Source organism: Catharus ustulatus, chromosome 3 (assembly GCF_009819885.2).
Source record: "Catharus ustulatus isolate bCatUst1 chromosome 3, bCatUst1.pri.v2, whole genome shotgun sequence".
In the NCBI taxonomy this organism is placed as follows: domain Eukaryota; kingdom Metazoa; phylum Chordata; class Aves; order Passeriformes; family Turdidae; genus Catharus; species Catharus ustulatus.
The window spans coordinates 43,095,738-43,114,752 of NC_046223.1; the positions used below are offsets into that span (position 1 = coordinate 43,095,738).

The 19,015-nt window shown below is 34.2% G+C and overlaps 1 protein-coding gene across 4 annotated transcripts in view; it reads right to left on the minus strand.

Moving 5' to 3' along the window:
- WDR27 (WD repeat domain 27) overlaps positions 1 to 19,015 on the minus strand; it is a 93,963-nt gene that overhangs the window by 63,950 nt on the left and 10,998 nt on the right. For all 4 annotated transcript variants that reach the window (XM_033055056.1, XM_033055055.1, XM_033055059.1 and 1 more), the window contains exons 10-21: positions 18,682 to 18,749; positions 17,901 to 18,034; positions 16,490 to 16,566; positions 14,914 to 14,992; positions 14,296 to 14,367; positions 13,011 to 13,114; positions 11,794 to 11,883; positions 8,795 to 8,916; positions 8,089 to 8,222; positions 5,646 to 5,743; positions 5,225 to 5,346; positions 1,209 to 1,306 (exon numbers count right to left, since the gene is read on the minus strand). In XM_033055056.1, the coding sequence (XP_032910947.1) occupies positions 1,209 to 1,306; positions 5,225 to 5,346; positions 5,646 to 5,743; positions 8,089 to 8,222; positions 8,795 to 8,916; positions 11,794 to 11,883; positions 13,011 to 13,114; positions 14,296 to 14,367; positions 14,914 to 14,992; positions 16,490 to 16,566; positions 17,901 to 18,034; positions 18,682 to 18,749 (1,198 nt within the window). The remainder of the gene's footprint in view (positions 1 to 1,208; positions 1,307 to 5,224; positions 5,347 to 5,645; positions 5,744 to 8,088; positions 8,223 to 8,794; positions 8,917 to 11,793; positions 11,884 to 13,010; positions 13,115 to 14,295; positions 14,368 to 14,913; positions 14,993 to 16,489; positions 16,567 to 17,900; positions 18,035 to 18,681; positions 18,750 to 19,015) is intronic.

A 19,015-nucleotide genomic window follows, 5' to 3' on the forward strand; every position in this document is an offset into this window, starting at 1 on the left:
TGTAGCAAACACACATATATACATAGTACCTCACAAGCACTCTTAAAATATCTGTCATTAAGGACTTGAACTACTTTTTTGAAGCTTGGCTAATAGAACACAGTGGACACTAGAATACACTGACCTAGCCAAATTAAATATACAGTAAGAACATACATAAATTAGTTCCTCCGTCTCAAGACACATCCATTTAATTGATTGCCCAGATTTTACACTTTAACTATTTTACCATTCATGGACTTTACTTATATTAGTATTTAGAAACAAAGAGACAGATAAGTGATCTGTGAAAACCTTTCTACTTTTTCATTACTCTTCAGCAACACAGTTTGAGCAGCTTATTAGAAAAACATAAGAAGGTAACAAATTCCAACCCCAGCAGTCTCTAGTTTCATTACTTTCTGGCATTGAGTGAGGGTAATACAGCAAGGATTTTGGAAAGAACACATATGCCCCCTATAGATTTAATGTATTCTTACCACAGGAAGATGGAAACAAATGAAAGGCTCATTAAGCATTGCTCAAAAAGAAAATTCAGTGCTAGAAAAATTATATGACCTCTTTCCACAGATATGTTTACACACACAGAAAGCAAATCGGAAATTATTCTTTGAAGTTCAAATATTCTCCTGCCCAAACCCCTTTTCTTTTAAACATAATTATTTTGGCCTGCACAACAGAGTTTGCCCCAGGTATTACTTTTCCCTCCTTGATGTTTTATTCCTCTGTCCTGAGGCTTTCCCAACACTGAAAGTTGTTTAGGCACAATGTAGCATTTAATTCTGAGTTCATGGTAATGTATCATGCAAACTTATAGCACTACATACATGGTTTATAAAAATGCTGTAGCAATTGACTTATATTTTTTAAAAGACATATCATAGATTTTTCTTCAAACAGTAATGGCACTCTGTTTTGGAAATACCATTAGCATTCAGTTCAGTGCACAATTATATATATACTATTGGATCTACAAAGGTGGGTAAGCATAGGCGATAAATCTTAAATATTCAATGGTCTCCACATAACTAACTATGATTGAGGGATGAGCACTTTGTTTGGTCTCTAAAAACTAGTAAACTTCAATTAGCCTGTAGTTCAGATTCCACATCTAAATTTCTACTGGTATATGACAGCAAATATGACAATTCTGAATAAACAAACATAAAGTATGACTTTTTATTCCAAGGTACCTAATTAATTCTTACCTCAGTGTTCTTAAATCCCACAGTTTGATGCCATCACCTGCAGCTGTGGTCAAGAAAAGGTTGTAAGCTTCAGGTTGCTGAGTGCTGAAGGACGATCCCTGTAAAACAATAAACCAGTTTCAGGTAACTATTCTCATGGCATTAATTATTTATAGAATCATAGAATGTCTTGAGATGGAAGAGATACATAGGAATCATTGAGCCCAGCTCTCTGCTCCTTACACAATTATGCCATATGATTAAGAGCATTGTCCAGATGCATCTTGAGCTCTGGCAAGTGCTGGGACCACTTCCCTAAAGAATCTGGTCCAGTGACCAACCACCATCTCAGTGGAGAATTTAGTCCATCTAAGAAATAAAATGCAAATATTTGTTAGGTTATGTGAAAAAAACCTCATCTGCACACACACAAAGGAGTAAAAATGAAAATGTGCATGTGGAGGAAGTCCCATCACCCAGTCAGATAAATGGAGCACAGCTTTGACTCCTCTCAGTGCTGTCCCAGGACAGCCATGAGCCTTTTGATCCAAGGATGACACCCACCAGGATTGTCAATGAGACAGGCTTTCTGGGGCATCTCACAGACTGATAGGGATTACTAAAATCAGGGTATGGGATCCATCACGTGAAGCAGAGGAAGATCTTTTTGTGATTGCACAAGACATCATAGGATGTTCAGGGAAGAAAACAAGGGCAGTGAAAGGAAGGGAGCAAAGGTTAGTTCTACAATTAATTATAAGACATGGTTAGCCCGGGGCTAAGTTTTCAATTTCCACTGACTTTGGTAGCAATTGCATTCATTCACCACAAGACTCATTTTGGCTTCGTACTCTTAAATAATTAAATCCAGTTTAAAACCTCTGATATTTTAACATCCACATTGGCAAATCCTAGATTTTTTGCTGTATAAAAACTTCTTTCTCCAGGGAACCAAATTGAAACAGTTAAAACTCTTTCTTTCCTTTCCTTACCATTCACTTTCTTGATTTGGCTGAATACATCACAGAAACCTCAAGGTAATTTCCTGCAATCAGTATTTGACTGCCAGGAATCTTCTACTCATTATGAAAGCTGGTGCATAGCTTGTTCTAAGAAATGAATTAAAATGTACTGTGTACCACATTTCCCAACAAAGTCTACACATTATCACATTAACTCTGTCTAACTATAAAGAAGAGAGTCATGCAAAAGACAAAAACAGTAGTAGTCCAAAGGACAGTATTCATAAAAAGTCACAGAGCACACTTTTTGTGCTTTTCAAATATTTTCTTCCATCCCTTGCTTCAGTCAGGACTGGTCACAGAGTCCAAAATAAACACTTCTTCAGACACAAAGACATTCACTTTGTGCATTACTCCTTTACTATAGAACACACAGAATACAGTAAAAAACTAAAGAAGTACCATCCATTTGTTTCTTCTCTGCCCTGAAATTTTGTCAGCAATATACTTTTTTAATACATATACTTGTATCTTCAAACTACATTAGCTAATCAATATTGATATAGAAGACAAGAAAATATATACTAGTTGGGATAATATGCAAGCTGAGTTTTATTTATCACTTTTTTTTAATAGTTCATAAATTTATAATAATCTATTATTTATGAGAATCTGATGCAAAAAGTAGTATGTTCCCACACACTCTTGAAACTACCCTTTCATTCTCATAGAAAAATCGCTTTCTTCTTCCCTGTCAGCCTCCTCATCCACTACAGTAATCCCTTCTCGGCTTCTCTCTAGATTAACTACACTCCAACCTTCACATGAAATTTGGCCTCAAGGAGGATTTGGTTCCACAAAATCCCTCTTTCCTTCACTAATTCCACATGAGTAGCACTTATTTCATTCAAGGAGTACAGCTGGCTTATGCTAAAGGCATCGTTCAACAGACATATCAGAAAGCACTTGATATTCTCTGGTGATCTTAGATTTTGGCCAACATGGAACTTTGGTCAGAAAAAAGTTAACTGTCTGAAAGTTTGGAGTTACCCATTAGGTTTTTCAGTCTTCACATCAATTAGACTTCTTAACCAATGGACCAATGAATTTTGAAACAAAAGGGTCTGAACAGAAAACTGAAAATTTTGCTGTTTCTGTGAAAATGAGCGTACTCTATAACTGTGTGAGCAGAACATAAAACCATCCAAATATTTGTGGCTCACAATGACTGATTTCTGTTCAAGGAATATGTTTTGCAGCATTAAAAATGTGTTATTAACACTAAAGCTCTGAATCTTTGAGGTCTGATCTCAAATTGCCTATTTTGGTATCTCAGATGTTCCTAAACTCTAAAACAGGAAGATGATTTTGATATTTCACTCAATTCATTTTACTATGTCTCTTAAAATATAGTATAAAAAGCAATGGACTGTTATAATAAGCTCAATCAACACACTGCAGACTGAGATGAATTTCACATACTGGCAATTGCAAACAATCTCTAGAACAGATCAAAAGAATTAAATCAAGTCATTACATGGCAAATTATATATACTTGCTTACAGCTGTTTCTGTCTAAAATCAAAAAATAGAGAATGTCATGCTGATCATCTAGGTTTCTAGGATATCCTATGTATTTTCTAATTTGCTACCAGTTTCTCCCACATTTAATCAGAACATACTTTCCCTATTGTCTCCCAAGACTCTCAAAGTAGGTTTTCTTTTTTATTCATTTAAAGAGTAAGTTTTACAATTATGCCCATTTACTATTGTCCAGGTGGAATCAGAAAACAGCCTTGGAACATGAGAACTGTTTTGCATGAATCTAAACTAGAAAATGCACTTCAAGAATACATATACTGCAATCACAAATGAGCAGTTAGTCCACACAATAAGACTAGGAATAGCCCAAAGGAAAACCATCCTAAATTTTGGGGTGCAGGCACTGGATCTTCAGCATGAACTGTTCCTCTCCACAGATGTTTCCATTGAATCATGTCTCATCACTAGAGAACCTTAGATTCCAGTATGTTTCATACTTTAAACAGGATGTAGTTTGCACACAGCATTCTGCACATTTCTGTAAGTCTATAAAATATTTTAGCATACCATCTCACAGAAAATGCATGGTTATATTTTCTCTAATAACTTTGAACTATCCAATGTAATAAAATAGTTGATGTATAATTCTCCTATTGACTTATCTAAAGTATTACTTTTATATAAGTGAAAAAGAAATAGAGAACCTTGATGTATAATTGTCCCCCCAAATGTTCAGTTTTCTTTGCTATACCACATACATCTAGGTTTTTTCCCAAGTGAGTACTTGCCCACAGCTTTAAAGTTTCTCTTGATTAAATAACCTTAACACTAAGCTGACCCAGCAAAAAGAAAAGCCAAAACTTTAAGCCTATATGTGTTACAAACAGTACTGAAATAGTTAGCAAAATTTTAAGTGTTTTACCAGATCACATCTATAAGGAAAACCCACAAAGAGTTCTACAACAGTAATAACAAGGAACTGTTTTAAACCCACAGAAGAAAGGACATTCCAGCTGGGAATGAAGCACCAACCAGACCTAACACAGCAGGCATTCCAGAACATATGGTACCATAAAAGCTACAGACACTGAAATCAGTCTTCAAGGAAAAAAAAAGAGCAAGGATGAGGGGTTTTAAGTCATCTATTCTATTGTAGTACTCAGAAAATTTTATTTTGGTTGCTGTTTCCAAATTTTCAGAATAAATTACACAATGTCAGATTGAGCTTCAAAAGAGAACACTTACATAAGGAAAAATTGCTGTTCAACTACAGTATTACAGTCTAGCACAAGTACGGCAAAAGATAATAAACACTTCTCTAATTTCAAGATCATTCAATCAGTCTCACTGCTCCCTCCTTTGCACTAGAGAACAAATAAATCTGTATGGACATATCACACAGCCTCATGTTCTTGCCCATCCTCCCCAACCCATAAAAACTTATCAATTACTATCAATTCTTCTTTTAGCCTCTGATTTCTTCATTGATGATGTTGTAGTGGTACTACAAATAAAACTCAATAAAGTATATACCTTATTTTGGCAGATCTGATGGACTGATCTAACATGAGCTTCCCGTATCACTGCTGTGCTGCACCCTGCATTGAGGTCAAAAACTTCCAATGCTCGGTTGCTGCCAGCTGCAAGTACAATATCTGTAGAGTTCTCTGTGTTAAAGTTAAAACTTATCTAAAGGAACAAAACCATACAGACAGATAAAAATACAGATAAATAAATAGATATATAAACCCTGTTGTATTTATTGCTCTATGAGGAACACCAAAAATCTTACAACACTACAAATTTATCTCTAAGGACAAAGTTCAACATCACAAAAAATTACAAGTTTTTTACTGTAATAGAAAATAAGTAGTAAATAAGCAAATGCTACTCACTTTAGCTGATGTCATTAAATCCAAAGAACTACAAAGAAAAACAGAATTACAAAGGATACAAGAATAGAACTCATTTACTGCTGAAAGGCTAGTAATCTCCATTGTTGAAGTCATGGGAAATTTCTCTACCAATTTGCAAACACTCCTCTGTTTGTACCTGCAAAGAAAATCAAATGAATGCTAGTGTTAATAAATTAAGATATGATTTGTAGTCAACAGTAAACTCCCACTGGAACCACAAATCAAAATGCTTTCTTTCATTATTAAAAATTAAAGCAACAGATCTTTTGCCCTATTGTTGAACTCTACTAAAAAAACTTGTTAACCAAACTTAGTTGGATGAAAAAACCGTGATATTCATATATGGAAGACTGATCTTCCATCAACATGAAACGCTGAAATAATCCTGTATGCATTCTGAAAAAGTTGAAGAGTAAAAAAGTCTGTAAAGTACCTATGCTCAGAAAGCAGATATGCCAGTGGTTTCAGAGTAGCATTTAATGTGCTGATGACAGGCCAGTCAAGAAGAAAATGAGGAGAAAACAGTCAGGAAAGAAGGAAAACAGTGAGTAAAGAATAATTTCCACTTAGACGGGAGGGGAATAAGGGGCTCATCACACATTACCAAAGAAATTTTGCTTCCCAACATGCACAAAAGTCTTTAAGGTCCTGTGGTTTACCTACCAGCTCCATGCAGAGGTGACAAACAGGCCAAAACCTCTAAAATCTCTTCAGACATTTTTATACAACATAATACAAAACTGTGTTATTATTTCAACATCATGTGAACTTTCTGTTTACTGAAATATATCCACACAAGCAATATGGATCTATTCTTACAGTAAACAGAAAACATAACTCCATGGATATGGATATATGGGACAAGAAGACTGTGATCTTCATAGAAGTCACCTAAGGAATACAGAGTTAATAACAACTTCCTGGGTCTGGTTGGAAGTGAGTTAATTTTCTTCATAGTGGTTTGTATGGTGCTATGTTTTTGACTTGACACCAAAACAGCATTGATAACACACCAGGGTTTTAGCCATTGCTGGACACTGTCTGCACAGTGTTAAAATAATTCCTGTGTAACAGTTAATATTATACTTGCATTTTAGCGCGTCTGACTAATGAAAGTGCAAAAGTCCATGCATGACATGCTGTAGGAATCATTACTGTTTCTTTCCAACAATGCTAAAAGTTCGAAAAACTGAGATCATTTGACAAAAGCAATATGGTTGTCAGCCAGATCTGTTCAAAATAAAAATGCTTAGTGTCTTGGTTTTTGCCTTTCATTGTTATTCTCTAACAATGGCCTGTTGATCTTTTCACAAGGACATCAGAACCAATTTAGCAGTGATGGTGAAGCAGAAGATAATATACAGTGTTTTGCAATTTAATCCAATAACCTTTTGTAGTTTCCAAAGTACTTTATTCAAATAAACTAAAAAATAAACTGCACTAGACTTCAAGAGCAAATGATTAATCTCAATTTTTTGGGTAAATCTACCCAAGCTAACTTTGAATAAGCTGACTGATATAATAGGTACAAAATAATGAAGGCCGTATGAAGTTTCCTCTGCTGAAAGAGGCTGATTAAAACAGTTGTTTCCAAATGCGAGAACAATTGTTTGAATTGGCTGAAGCATCTTGCTTCTACACTGCAGACTGCTACACAGATAAATACCTCACAGGGCATGGCCCAGGTAGAATTTCACATAGAAAGCAAATCAACCAACCAACCAACCAACCAACCAACCAAGCAATCAATCAACCATTATTTTAAAAATACAAGAGGAATTTTATTATATTTAAGAATTTTTTTTGCTACATGCATTTGCTACATGTCCTGTACACATTCAATTTCAAGTGCAACTCACTTAAAATTCAGGCAGGTATTGTGGACACTCTGAACAGGACACTGTACATTTGTTCTTGACTCTTAGAAGTTAAATTTTATGTAGCAATTTGGGTTACATTTTTATTGGTGTATTAATATCTCCATAAATTAATAATTAACTAGTAAAACAAACTAGGCAAGCAGATTATGGAAGAAAACTATTACATAATTCTGTCTGAACATTTAATGTTTCAGTGAAGTTCCACACACCAGGCTCATGCTTCAATCCAGGAAAGCACTCCTAAACATATTTAAGCTTGTTCTTAGTATGTTTTTCTGTGCAGCAGCAAAACTACCAAGGAAACGGAGGAAGGAAATAAACCAGTTTCTGACATTTAAGGATGCAGCTCAATATTGTCTAATATCATTAACAGAAAGGATATACCATTCAAAACAGGCACTAAGTCTTCAGTGTTATAGTCCTAATTATTTTTTTTCTTCCACTCAAAACAGAGATATTTTGCAAGCACCTTTTACCATTTATTCAGTTTTTTTTATTTTCTGTAATATTTTTACCCCCTAAGCTCACCTCAACACACACAAAATCCCAGATTAAACTGTGCAAGGACTTTCACTGGTCTGTTAATAAGAAATGAACTCACCGTTTTAGGTCATCGTTGGTTGTGTCTAGATGGAAACTTAATAAATGAAATTCAGCTCCACAACACAGCAATATAAATGTATCCATAAAATAAAACTGTGCAAAGCGTACAGGCTTATGGAACTTCTCTTTACCCTGAAACATAAAGGAATTTGTTAAGACTGGATTCAAGCATAAATACTTTTTTGTCTGAGATTCCTGGTGTTAAGGCAGAGCCTTCCTGTTGTCCTGATGACAGGCCAGGAGGTTGAACTACTACATAGTGGCCCTTCTCATTTTTGACATCTATTACTCTCAAAAAAAGATATTTCATTCTGCTTAAATTAACTGGCAGTATATCTGTAGTCAATTGAATCTAATATAATCTAGATTCATACTCTGAACTTATTTTTGAATTGAGGAGTAGACTGAAGTCAAGTAGAGCTGAGCCAATGAAAATACAATGCACAGACCAGACAATAAAACCAAAACTTCCAGACATGCACTCTAGTTATGTTTTTAACAAGGTTGATTTTTTTCTTCTCCTAAAGTATCATGAGAAAAACCTAATTTGGAGTTACTGGAGATCACCCACATCATTAGAGCCACAAGAGTTACCACTCAGTAGCTCTAGAAATTGGTTCTTTCTACAAAGCTCTTAAAACAGAAGTAGATTAAAGTGCAAAACTGTGTTCTCTGTGTCCAAATCAATGGAAGTTTCCAGTTACCAGAATTAGGGCAGGTTTCTTATTGCAGGCTGACCAGACCCTTAAAGTTCTGTCTTCTGATGCAGAAACTAACCACTTCCTGTCGTGACTCCAGCCAACAGAGTTAAGTGCACCATCATGACCTAATAAAAATAACAATGGAAATATCATAAATCTCATTTCTTGCATTGATACATTTCTCTGGAGTTACTTGTATTGTTTTAACATAATTATGCACAACATTAAAATGCATTCCAAGTACAGGTTTCAAATGGTTAGACTAAAACTGGTAACAGAACACCAAGTATTGAATTTTTCTTCCACCAAAAAACACAGGCAAATGTCTCTCATTAATAAACAGACAAAGATAAATCCAACTCTGATTTTTCAAAATTATTGGTAGAGGACTTTTAAGAATTAGCCTTGAAATTAAATTTAAGCAAAGATTCAGTACTAAAAAAAGAATCTGGGTATTATATCATGACGAAATTTTATATTAAACATTGTCTGGAAACCCCTTAAGTCATCAAAAATAGTTAGAATACTTTGTTTTGTTTATTAACCTTTTATTACTGAGCTATTTTGTCAAAATAAAATGATCATACCTCTTCAATGGCTTGTTAAAAACAAGATTATAAATTTACAAAGAAAGAACTTTAAAACCCAGAAACAGTATTCAAAAGCTCAAATCATTAATTTGATCAAACATTATGTTGAAGTTGATAAAAAAGATCAAAAAAGAACATGCCAATCAAATTTTACAGAGTTTGATGCATGTTATTGCAATTTTTCAGATGAACTCTGATGACTTTCATCTATCCTTAAAACATTTAAAGTTCTTATGCTGCCCTCTTGTGCACGTTTTATCTTTAGGCAACAGAAGTTTTATATAAAAGATAGTTTGTTTGAAATTACAGGAAGGCTATTAAATCAATTACAGCAATTGAGATATTTCATTTTTTACACATATGTCTACAAAAAGTCTTATAAATGAGATATTTTAATTGCCAGTTGCCAAACAGCTGTAGAACTCTCACCAGAAAACTGCATAGGAACTGCACAAATACACATGTAAGTATTATTCCTTTTTAGTTCACAACACAAAGCTTTATTTAAAGGTTTTGATTTTCTAAAAATATTTGAAAGCCTTGAATAATCTGCATTAAAGAAAGAAACCCAAAACACGAGACCAATCAAACAAACACACAAACAAAAAAAGAGAACATGCACAACAGTTTTCCAAAGTAGTAAGGAACCTGAGAAACCTTAGGAAAATCTGAGGTTTGGAAAATTGGAAGAGCCACGCAAAAGGCTTAAGAATCTCTGTTCTCCAGGCCTCTCAGTCCTAATGCACAGTGAAGGAGATTCCAGCTGGCTCGAAAGAGCCCAGTAAAATTCAAAACAGGCATTATTCAGGGTTCCCCAATCCTGGAGCACATTGAGAAGAACAGCAGCTGGTTTTGTAAAAAGACTTCTTCGGAAAGGTGATGCTGGCAGTAATTCCTTACAGCTCTTCAACATTACCTGCTCTTCACTACAGGACACAGATACCTGAAGAGTCACCACTGAAGAAGAATGCAGAACTACTTAAAACTGTAACTGAAGCCTTCAGGGAACAAGAGTGATGGCAAGACTTGTTTATACCATTCCTCTGATGCTGCCTTATAAAGCCATGACCTTTGATAAGCAGCAATATACAGATGTTAATGCTGCCTTGAAAATAAAATTTTTTAGCTAAAATTTTTAGATATGATTTCCATTTCTTATTTTACATTGCTATTGACTGCAGCTCAAAGTAAGAATAATGCATTATGTTTTTTCATGGAAACACATATATTATGACACCTTTAAAACAAGAGTATCAAAAGTCGAAAGTAAACAGGTGACTGCATACAGGTAATCTGAACAGCACAGAAAAACAATGTGAATGAAACAAGCAGGCAAAATGGGTTTGTGGTTCCTAATCTCATGCATTACTTTACCTGACAGTTCAACATTTATGTTACTTTTCAAAAGAACTACATGCACAGTAGAATGCGGTTTGCATTGCTTTTCAGACTTGTGCACCATTAAAAAGAAAGACACAAATGATTAAAGGTATCAATGAAATAAATTAGTGAAAAACTTAAGAACTTGCTATTGTAGAAGAAAACCCCATTACTCTGTCCACAAGGTAGAGTACAATCTCCTCACACAAGAAGGATAATATCAGCAATGTTGCCTCCTTAATGCCTTCTTCAACTAAATATAATGAAAATTACTCAAGAAGAAAAACCGTTTTCACAAATCAGTTGTGAGAGCTATTCACTAAGAAATAATTCTCTAAAATATCTTTAAATAGTCTGGTTTTAATACTTGATAGGGTCAGCTAGTAAAATCATTCATTTTCCATTATTAGCTTTCACAGAAAATTCATTTAGCAGGACTGATTTAAACGGTTAACATTTAACCAGATAACATTTACAGTTATTAAAAAATTAACAGATTCTTCCTGTAGAAATTTAGACATAATCTGGTATTTAAGACTCATTTAAAAGCAGGCATGTTTACATATGCATACACTTTTGTAGTTGTGGATTTCTTCAGAACAATAATCCCTCTTTGTTTAAATAGTTATAATCTGGAAGTCTGGAGTTGCAAAGCAAACATTTTTTGCCAAACCATCACAGTCAATTTTTGGTTAATAAACTATCAGAATATATAAATACAATATACACATGCATTATTATTGCAATATATTGCCGTTATTGTTTCTCTTTAATTACTGTAATATACATTATAAGGAAGACTTCAATATATCATTATAGATTGCTTCTTACCTAGAAAAATTGAGAAGTGGGAACACCCGGTAGTCAGTTTAATTCTAGGACAAAATTAAGTTTTCAGAGAAATAAATTTTACATCTTGAATCATCAGTACTCCCTCTCTTTTGTTATCAGGGTGATGTAAGTGGAATTCACACCATTTTAGATCAAACTCAACCATGTACTATATATTTTTATTATAATTCATTAATTTACCTGAAAGAACATGACGCACATCAGTGAGATTGGAATTGAATATCAGCACAGTGCTGTCAGCCTGGCCACAAGCCAGCAGCTCTCCGTCCCCTATAAAGAAGGACATCTAAGGATTTACCTCTGAAAGCAAGAAGGAGCATTAATATGTTGCTTCTTTTAATCATAAAAATAATGTATGTCACTACAACAAAACAAAACCCACATATTCATTTCATATGTTTAACACCCATTTTGTATGAACATCACAAATTAGTGTTGCAGAATTTGGTAGGATTTTGCAGGTAAATTTATTTCTTTTCCTGACATATTCTCATATTCTTTAAATAACAAAATTTTTTAACCAAGAAAAACTCCACCCCAAAAAAAAACCCTGACATTTTTGCTAAACTGGGGTTATTTAAGCCTGTGTGTGCATGCATAGGTGTGCAAGAGACAAAGAGATAAAGAGATAAATTTGTTTCTTCCTCAAACTAAAAGAAGATTTATACTTAAAATGCACTAGCAAAACTCTCTAGGGAACAGAGATCGCTGGAATATATTTTAGCTAGTTACTGATTGCATCTAATTGCTTTTATTTCCTGAGGATTAAAGTTGTTCTTGTCCTCAAAATACTCACAAAGATTTCACTTCTTAAATATTTTGAAAATATTTTGCCTTGCAGGGTGTAAATTGACATAATTATGTACATGGTAGAATGCTTAATTGCTAATCTAGGAAGTGCTTCCTGCTTAATCACATTTACATTGGAACTGACTAAACCTATTGCAAAAGTCATTATCCAAAGCAGTTAAGAAAAATGCCTCTCTTTTTAGTATTTCAATTTAAAATAATTGAATAATATTTATATAAGAAATATTAGTATTTTGAAATAAAACTTCAATATTTAATACACTCTAATGAAACTAAGAAAATGTGTTAGAAATAAATTCCTTAGTGAAAGAACTCCTAATTTTCAAGTAGTAGTGGGAAAGTCAAAGAACAAATTCAAAAGAAAACAAGACATAAAATCAGAAATAAAATCCTGTTGCATATGTAGCAACAGCTTGCATGGTTTAGCAAGATAAAAAATTATGATCAAACAGTATGTAGTATTGCCAGAAAGTTTTCTCTAAATTCACCCACAGTAAATCCCCAGTCTTTAGGAACTCTGCCACACAAATTTTGAATTTATTTCTGCCCACTAATACAAGTGCACTTTTTATAAAGCCTGTACTTACCAGAATATTCAACACAGAAAATTGGAGTCGGTTTACATGTAACAGAGACCTCTTTCTCATACCTGATTGGAGGACAGCTTTTCAATGGATATTCTTTATTTTCACTTTAAAGAAGTAAAAAAGAAAGAAACTAGTACATCTTTATTTCAGTTATGAAATAAATATGCTTTGGGAACTATTCTAAACATCATTAATAAATATTTGCTGGAAAAAATATGTAAAATCCAATGTAACAGCCAAATTAATTTTAAATTAATTAATTATAATAATTAATATAATAATTAATATATAAATTACTCCTACTACTAAGAGTTGTGAACTTACAAGATCAAGAATTAACATGATCTGGAAAAAAAATAATTTCTTATATCACATAGCTAACAAAAGTATTTAAAGAATGTAAACTCTACTTTGTTTACAAAGACCTGGTGACAAAATTTAATATTAACTGGGAAAAAAAGCAATTTAACTTCAAAAAAACACAAAAAAACTTAAAATAATAAGTAACTTAACCTATACAAAAAAGTGCTAAACCAAAGTTGGAATTATCTGAAATACTCATATAAAGCATTCCTATGTGTGCAAGGTTTGCAAAAACTTAGTCTTGAGCTATTAAGTGGGTTTCTTAACACTTTAAGAGCTCTTTTTAAATGAGAAAAATTATGGCATCAATCTTTCTTTACTTTCATGTTTTTATTCCATAAAGCAAAGGCTCTATATAACAATAAAGAAAAAAGTGTGAGCAATATCCCCATTTAACATTCTTCACAAATTAACATGAAAACACCAGCTTTAGAAAAACGTCTGTTCCTTGTGACCAGTGATAAAGATTCCACTGGTCAATTCATACCATTACACATACTCTGTTTAAATCCATTGGATGAAGTTTGCATTAACTTAGGGTAACAAGATTTTAGTGGTGAAGGAGGGACGTGATCTGAAATCACTCCTCCCTGTGCCACATTCAGTTATTTTTCAGACTAGAACTGCAGCTTATCAACATGTTGGGACTTGGCTTCCAACCATATTTAGCACCTGTTCTTCCTACCAACACAAATCTAAGAAAATAGATATGCATATTTTCTTTTATATGAAGCACTCAAATGTAATCCACAGTCTGATAAACCAAATCACTTGCTGCAGTGATAAATTTTTTATCAAATTTACCAAGCCTTTAAGTTCTAGTGGCAACCCTTACTAAAAAGTTCCAATGACAGAAGCAGTTTAAATTTGTTTAATTTGTTTTAATTTGTTCCTCCTCTAACAGAGTCATTAAATTACCTACCATTCACAACTGGCCTTCCACTTTGATGCCTTTTGCTTTTTCAGATTAGCATTTGGAGAAAACATGGTCATTCTATGAGAGAGAAAACAGACACTGTTACATGAAACATTAAACCTTACATGGGAGAAACAGCTTTTTTCAAATAAAAGCAACCCTATTTCCCTCTCACTATTTATGTCTGTGGGTAATATCAATAGATAAGAGAATGTACACTTTGATGACAATATAAATATCTAATAGTCTAATGACTGAGTTTGGACCTTGATTTCTGTGAGTTATTTGTACAATAGCACATTCTGAAGGTCAAAATCCATACAAATAAAGTTCTCAGACAATTCTTTCTGAGAGCTGAAGAAACAAGAGTCTAGCCAGATGAAAGAATCAGGATGCCAAATATGGGTTTCAAAAGGAAGTTGGCCAATGACCAGAAGCTATGAACATTTTGGTTTACAGTGTTTTAAAAATTATTTTCTTTGATAGCATCATAATTGTTTTTCACAGGTGATTAATTTCACTGTCTAGAATAGCTAAAATAGTCTTTCACTATGAGACCATATAGTTATATGAAAAAATATCACACACCAATAAGACATGCAAAGTAGGGAAATTTCTACTCACCGTGGTGCTGCTGAATATCCTGATGACTTAATTTTATTATGGAAAACCAGTGGTTTATCTTTCACTGTGTTCTTCCCTCCTGTAGGAAAATAATTTAATATACATTAAAATGTTTTCCCAGTGTTATATTTTTACAGTTAAAGTAGACAGTTTTGCACAATACACATACTTGATGTTCCCTTTTGTTACAAAACACATTTATGACCAATCATCCTAAAACAATGATTACTGAGAAAAGATATATGAACCGTTACATTGTATAACATCCCTCCTCCAATAACAGGCATGAACAGAAACTCTTTAAACTTTGAAGTAGTTAGAATATTTTTCTGAAACACTTTTTTCACCATTCATTTCCATTAGAAAAGGTGTTTTTTAACTTCCTCTGCTTAGACTTTGTATGCATTAGCTATAAGGTATTCACACCCTCTGTTTGGACTCAGGAATGGATCTAAAGATCCTTAATAATCTGACTGGTGGGTACCTACAAGGATTTGCGTTCTTACACAGCTCAGGTCATAGATAATGTCTGCATGCTGTACTAGAAAGCCCAAAGGGCACCCCTCAACTCCAAACTGAGTATTTCATATCAGAAGAAACAAACTAAACAAATAAAGGTTGTAAAGGGGGAAATTCTGCTGATATTCCCAGGGGAAAATCTCAGATGCATAGGGACACATTTACTTATGCTAACGGTAAAAGTCCCTTCAAACACCATTAACTATCCTTTCTCTCTATGCATCAATGATGCTCAAAAAGGCCCTTCCTGAGCAGCTCCCAGGACCACACACCTTAGGAGACCAAAGGATTTCATTACAGCACTTATCTATCTGATCATGAGATGTCAACAAAGGCAGCGCAGTTGTCAGTGTTGGGTGTCCAAGCAGTCTGGAATTCTAGCTAGAACTCTGTAGATAAACCCCTACAGATAGAAGCTTTGACCTTCTAATGGGCACAATAAGTGCAAATGCTGAGGATTAAAACATATTTTCTAAATATTTTTTGTACTTTACTGTTACTAACCAAAAAAAGCTGTAAGTGCTTCAATGGCAACTGGACTTGGTCCAAGAGAAGATGGTCAGATCTTCTCTTTATTTAAGTAGTAGAATATTGAGAAAAAAATTAACTTCCTAAACATCCAGTATTGACAGAAGATTATTCAGAACAATGAAATATACCAAAACATCTGTTTGGTGTATTTCATAACCAAACTTAAGAAAGAAATTACAAGTTATACAGAAAAACTTACTGCATGCTATGGAAAAGGAATGACTTACAAAAATGTAAACTTTCTACACTCTAAAACTTTTAAAATCCACAGAAAGTTTTCAAGCAATGATTTTTGAGAAAAGAAAAATACTTATAACCATAATTTTCAACTGCAATTACATATGTATAATTTGAAATACTAATAGAAGTGCAAAATTCTTCCCTCTGAGGTAAAAATATAACACAACATATATTTAAAACAAAAATTAACGTACTGATTGTATTAGGCACAAGTCAGCTGAAGTCAGTTACTCTTATTAAAAATATATAACGCTATTAATTAATTTCAGGATTGGTTTATACTCACCAAGTGTTTTACTAGAAGGTTTTTTCATGTTCCTCTCTAAACCTTTACACAATGGAGAACTTGCCAATAAAGTACATCTAAGTTATAAAATGAAGCACAAAAAATTGATCAATGAAATGAAAAAAAAAATTCAGATTAGAAAAAGGTGCCAAACCACCTTTTTAGCTATTTGTCTGCATGTGTGTGTGCGTACACATGCAATAGCAATGAAATTTTAATAAAAAAGTTAGGCAGAGTGGATCAGTTATCAGCTCAGATACTCAGTAGCACAGACAAGTCTTGGCACTGACCCAGTTCACAGACCATTGTTTTTACATGCTAGATCCCAGTTTTGTAAATATTAACTGATGATTTTATTAAAAGCATTGGAATCTGGAATTCAGTGTGTATTGCAGGAGCTTTGTCGTCTTCAAGATGTCAAGTATGTTCTCATAAATCATTGCTAGGATTCACAAAGGGGAAGTAATGTTTGATCAATGTGATAAACTTCTGTGATGAGGGGTTTGGCAGATGAGGGGAGGGCAGCGGACATTGTTAAGATTTTCCACATTGTATCCCATAAGAACCTCACACAGAAGCTGATAAACTGTGGTCGGTATGAGCACACAGTAAGGTGGACTGAAAACCAGATGAACAACCAGACCCTGTGATGACTGGTGGCTCAAAGTCTAGTTGGGAAAGCAGGAACTAATGGAATAACCCAGAGATTAACTCTATTCCATATAATTCCATAGGTATAATTCCATTCAACATCTGAATTAATAATCTGGATAAGAGAGCAGAGTGTGCCCTCACCATGTTTGCTGATGACTCAAAGCTAAGAGGAGTGTCTTAAAGAGCAGAAGGTTGTGTTGTCATCCAGGGAGACATTTATTGTCTGCATTAATGGACTGGCAGCAAGATGAAAGGCAAAGTCCTACAGCAATAGAGGAACGAGCCCATGCAGCAGCACAGCCTGGAGGGCAGACTCTAGAGCCAGGCTCTGTACCCTAAACCCAGCAGCAGGACAAGAGGCAATGTGCAAAAATGAATGAAACATGGGAGGTTCTCTCTGAACACTAGGAAACATTTATTGTGAAGGTGACTGAGCACTGGCACAGGCTGCCCAGAGAGGTTGTGATGTCTCCCTCCATGGATGTATTCTAAAGCTGTTTGGGCATCGTGGTGGGCAAATGACTCCAAGTGCCTCTGCTTGAGCAGGATGGTTGGACAAGATGTCCTGAAGACGTGCCTTACAAACTCAACCATTCTGTGATTCTGTGATTTCTCCCTCTCTATACAACTAAAGCCTGATAGGAAAAGAAGTAAAATTAAGCCATGTCAAAAAGTAGCACTGCAGAGAACATACTTTAGTGCCAGATAAACAAACCTATCATCCAACATGGAAAGAAAACATTTAATTATCCTGTACCTGGCAATAACTGATAGACTTTTCTCATTTCCACGTGGGAGAAAATCATTGTGCTGAGTTCTCACCAATGCAGCAAGGTTAACTTCCAACACAGCAATCATATCCTCAAACATAGAGGTGATCAAGCATAAAACCTGCAGCAATTACCATAAGTTAACACTCCATTTACTAGAGACAATTTTACAGTAAGAGTTGTGAGAAAAGAAGCACAATGGAAGAAAGATTTGCTTCAGCAACATGATGAGAACATGATGAGAACATGCTAAGAGCCTAGACTGAGTTTACTTCTGTAGGAAAACTGCAACATCAAAAATAGAGTATACAGAAGTCTTCCATTTTCTTAAAATCTCTTTTTGTGTCTTTCAACAGAAATTTTCTCACAACACAAATAATTTTGACAGATCCTTTAGAAGGATTCAAAGTAGCATACCCTGAAATGTTTTTGAGAAACAAGATATAACAGTGTTTTGGGGTTTTTTCCCTTAAAAGATTTCCTCTGCTTCTCCAATGGTCATTCTTGACATTCAAGGTACACCCTGAACACTGTAATTATTCACCTTTTACTTATTAATCACTTTAGACTGTATATAAACTGTGAGAGCGTCAAACTAGCAGATTCCATAATGAAGAATCAACCCTCTTCAAAGAAATTACTGTGTAATTCATGTTAAATAAAAAAAAAATATGTGCATTAATCTGTGAGCAAAATGTACAATTAATATTTATTGAAAATAGTTGGAACTCTTCACATTTATTGACGCAATTTTTACTGTATACTCACCTTTCCATTAGCTGCCTTCCTCATTAATGCACATGATCTGGCAATCTGAATGCTGAGGTCACTGTAATCTTTACCAGGAAGAACAAAGTGCTATAAAATAATATCTGCATTTCAGAAGAAAAAACCTATCTCTAAGACACACACAAAAAAGTCACTCATGCTAATTTGACATGACCCTAATCCACTGTCTTCAGAGTATATACTTCTATCTTAGTCTCAAATTATAATGGAGTAGAATAACGTTTCTTGCATTTAACACTTATGAACTGCAAAATCTGATAGAAATTCATTGCTAGTCACTACACAGATCTAGTGCCAACATGTCTTCTGAGAA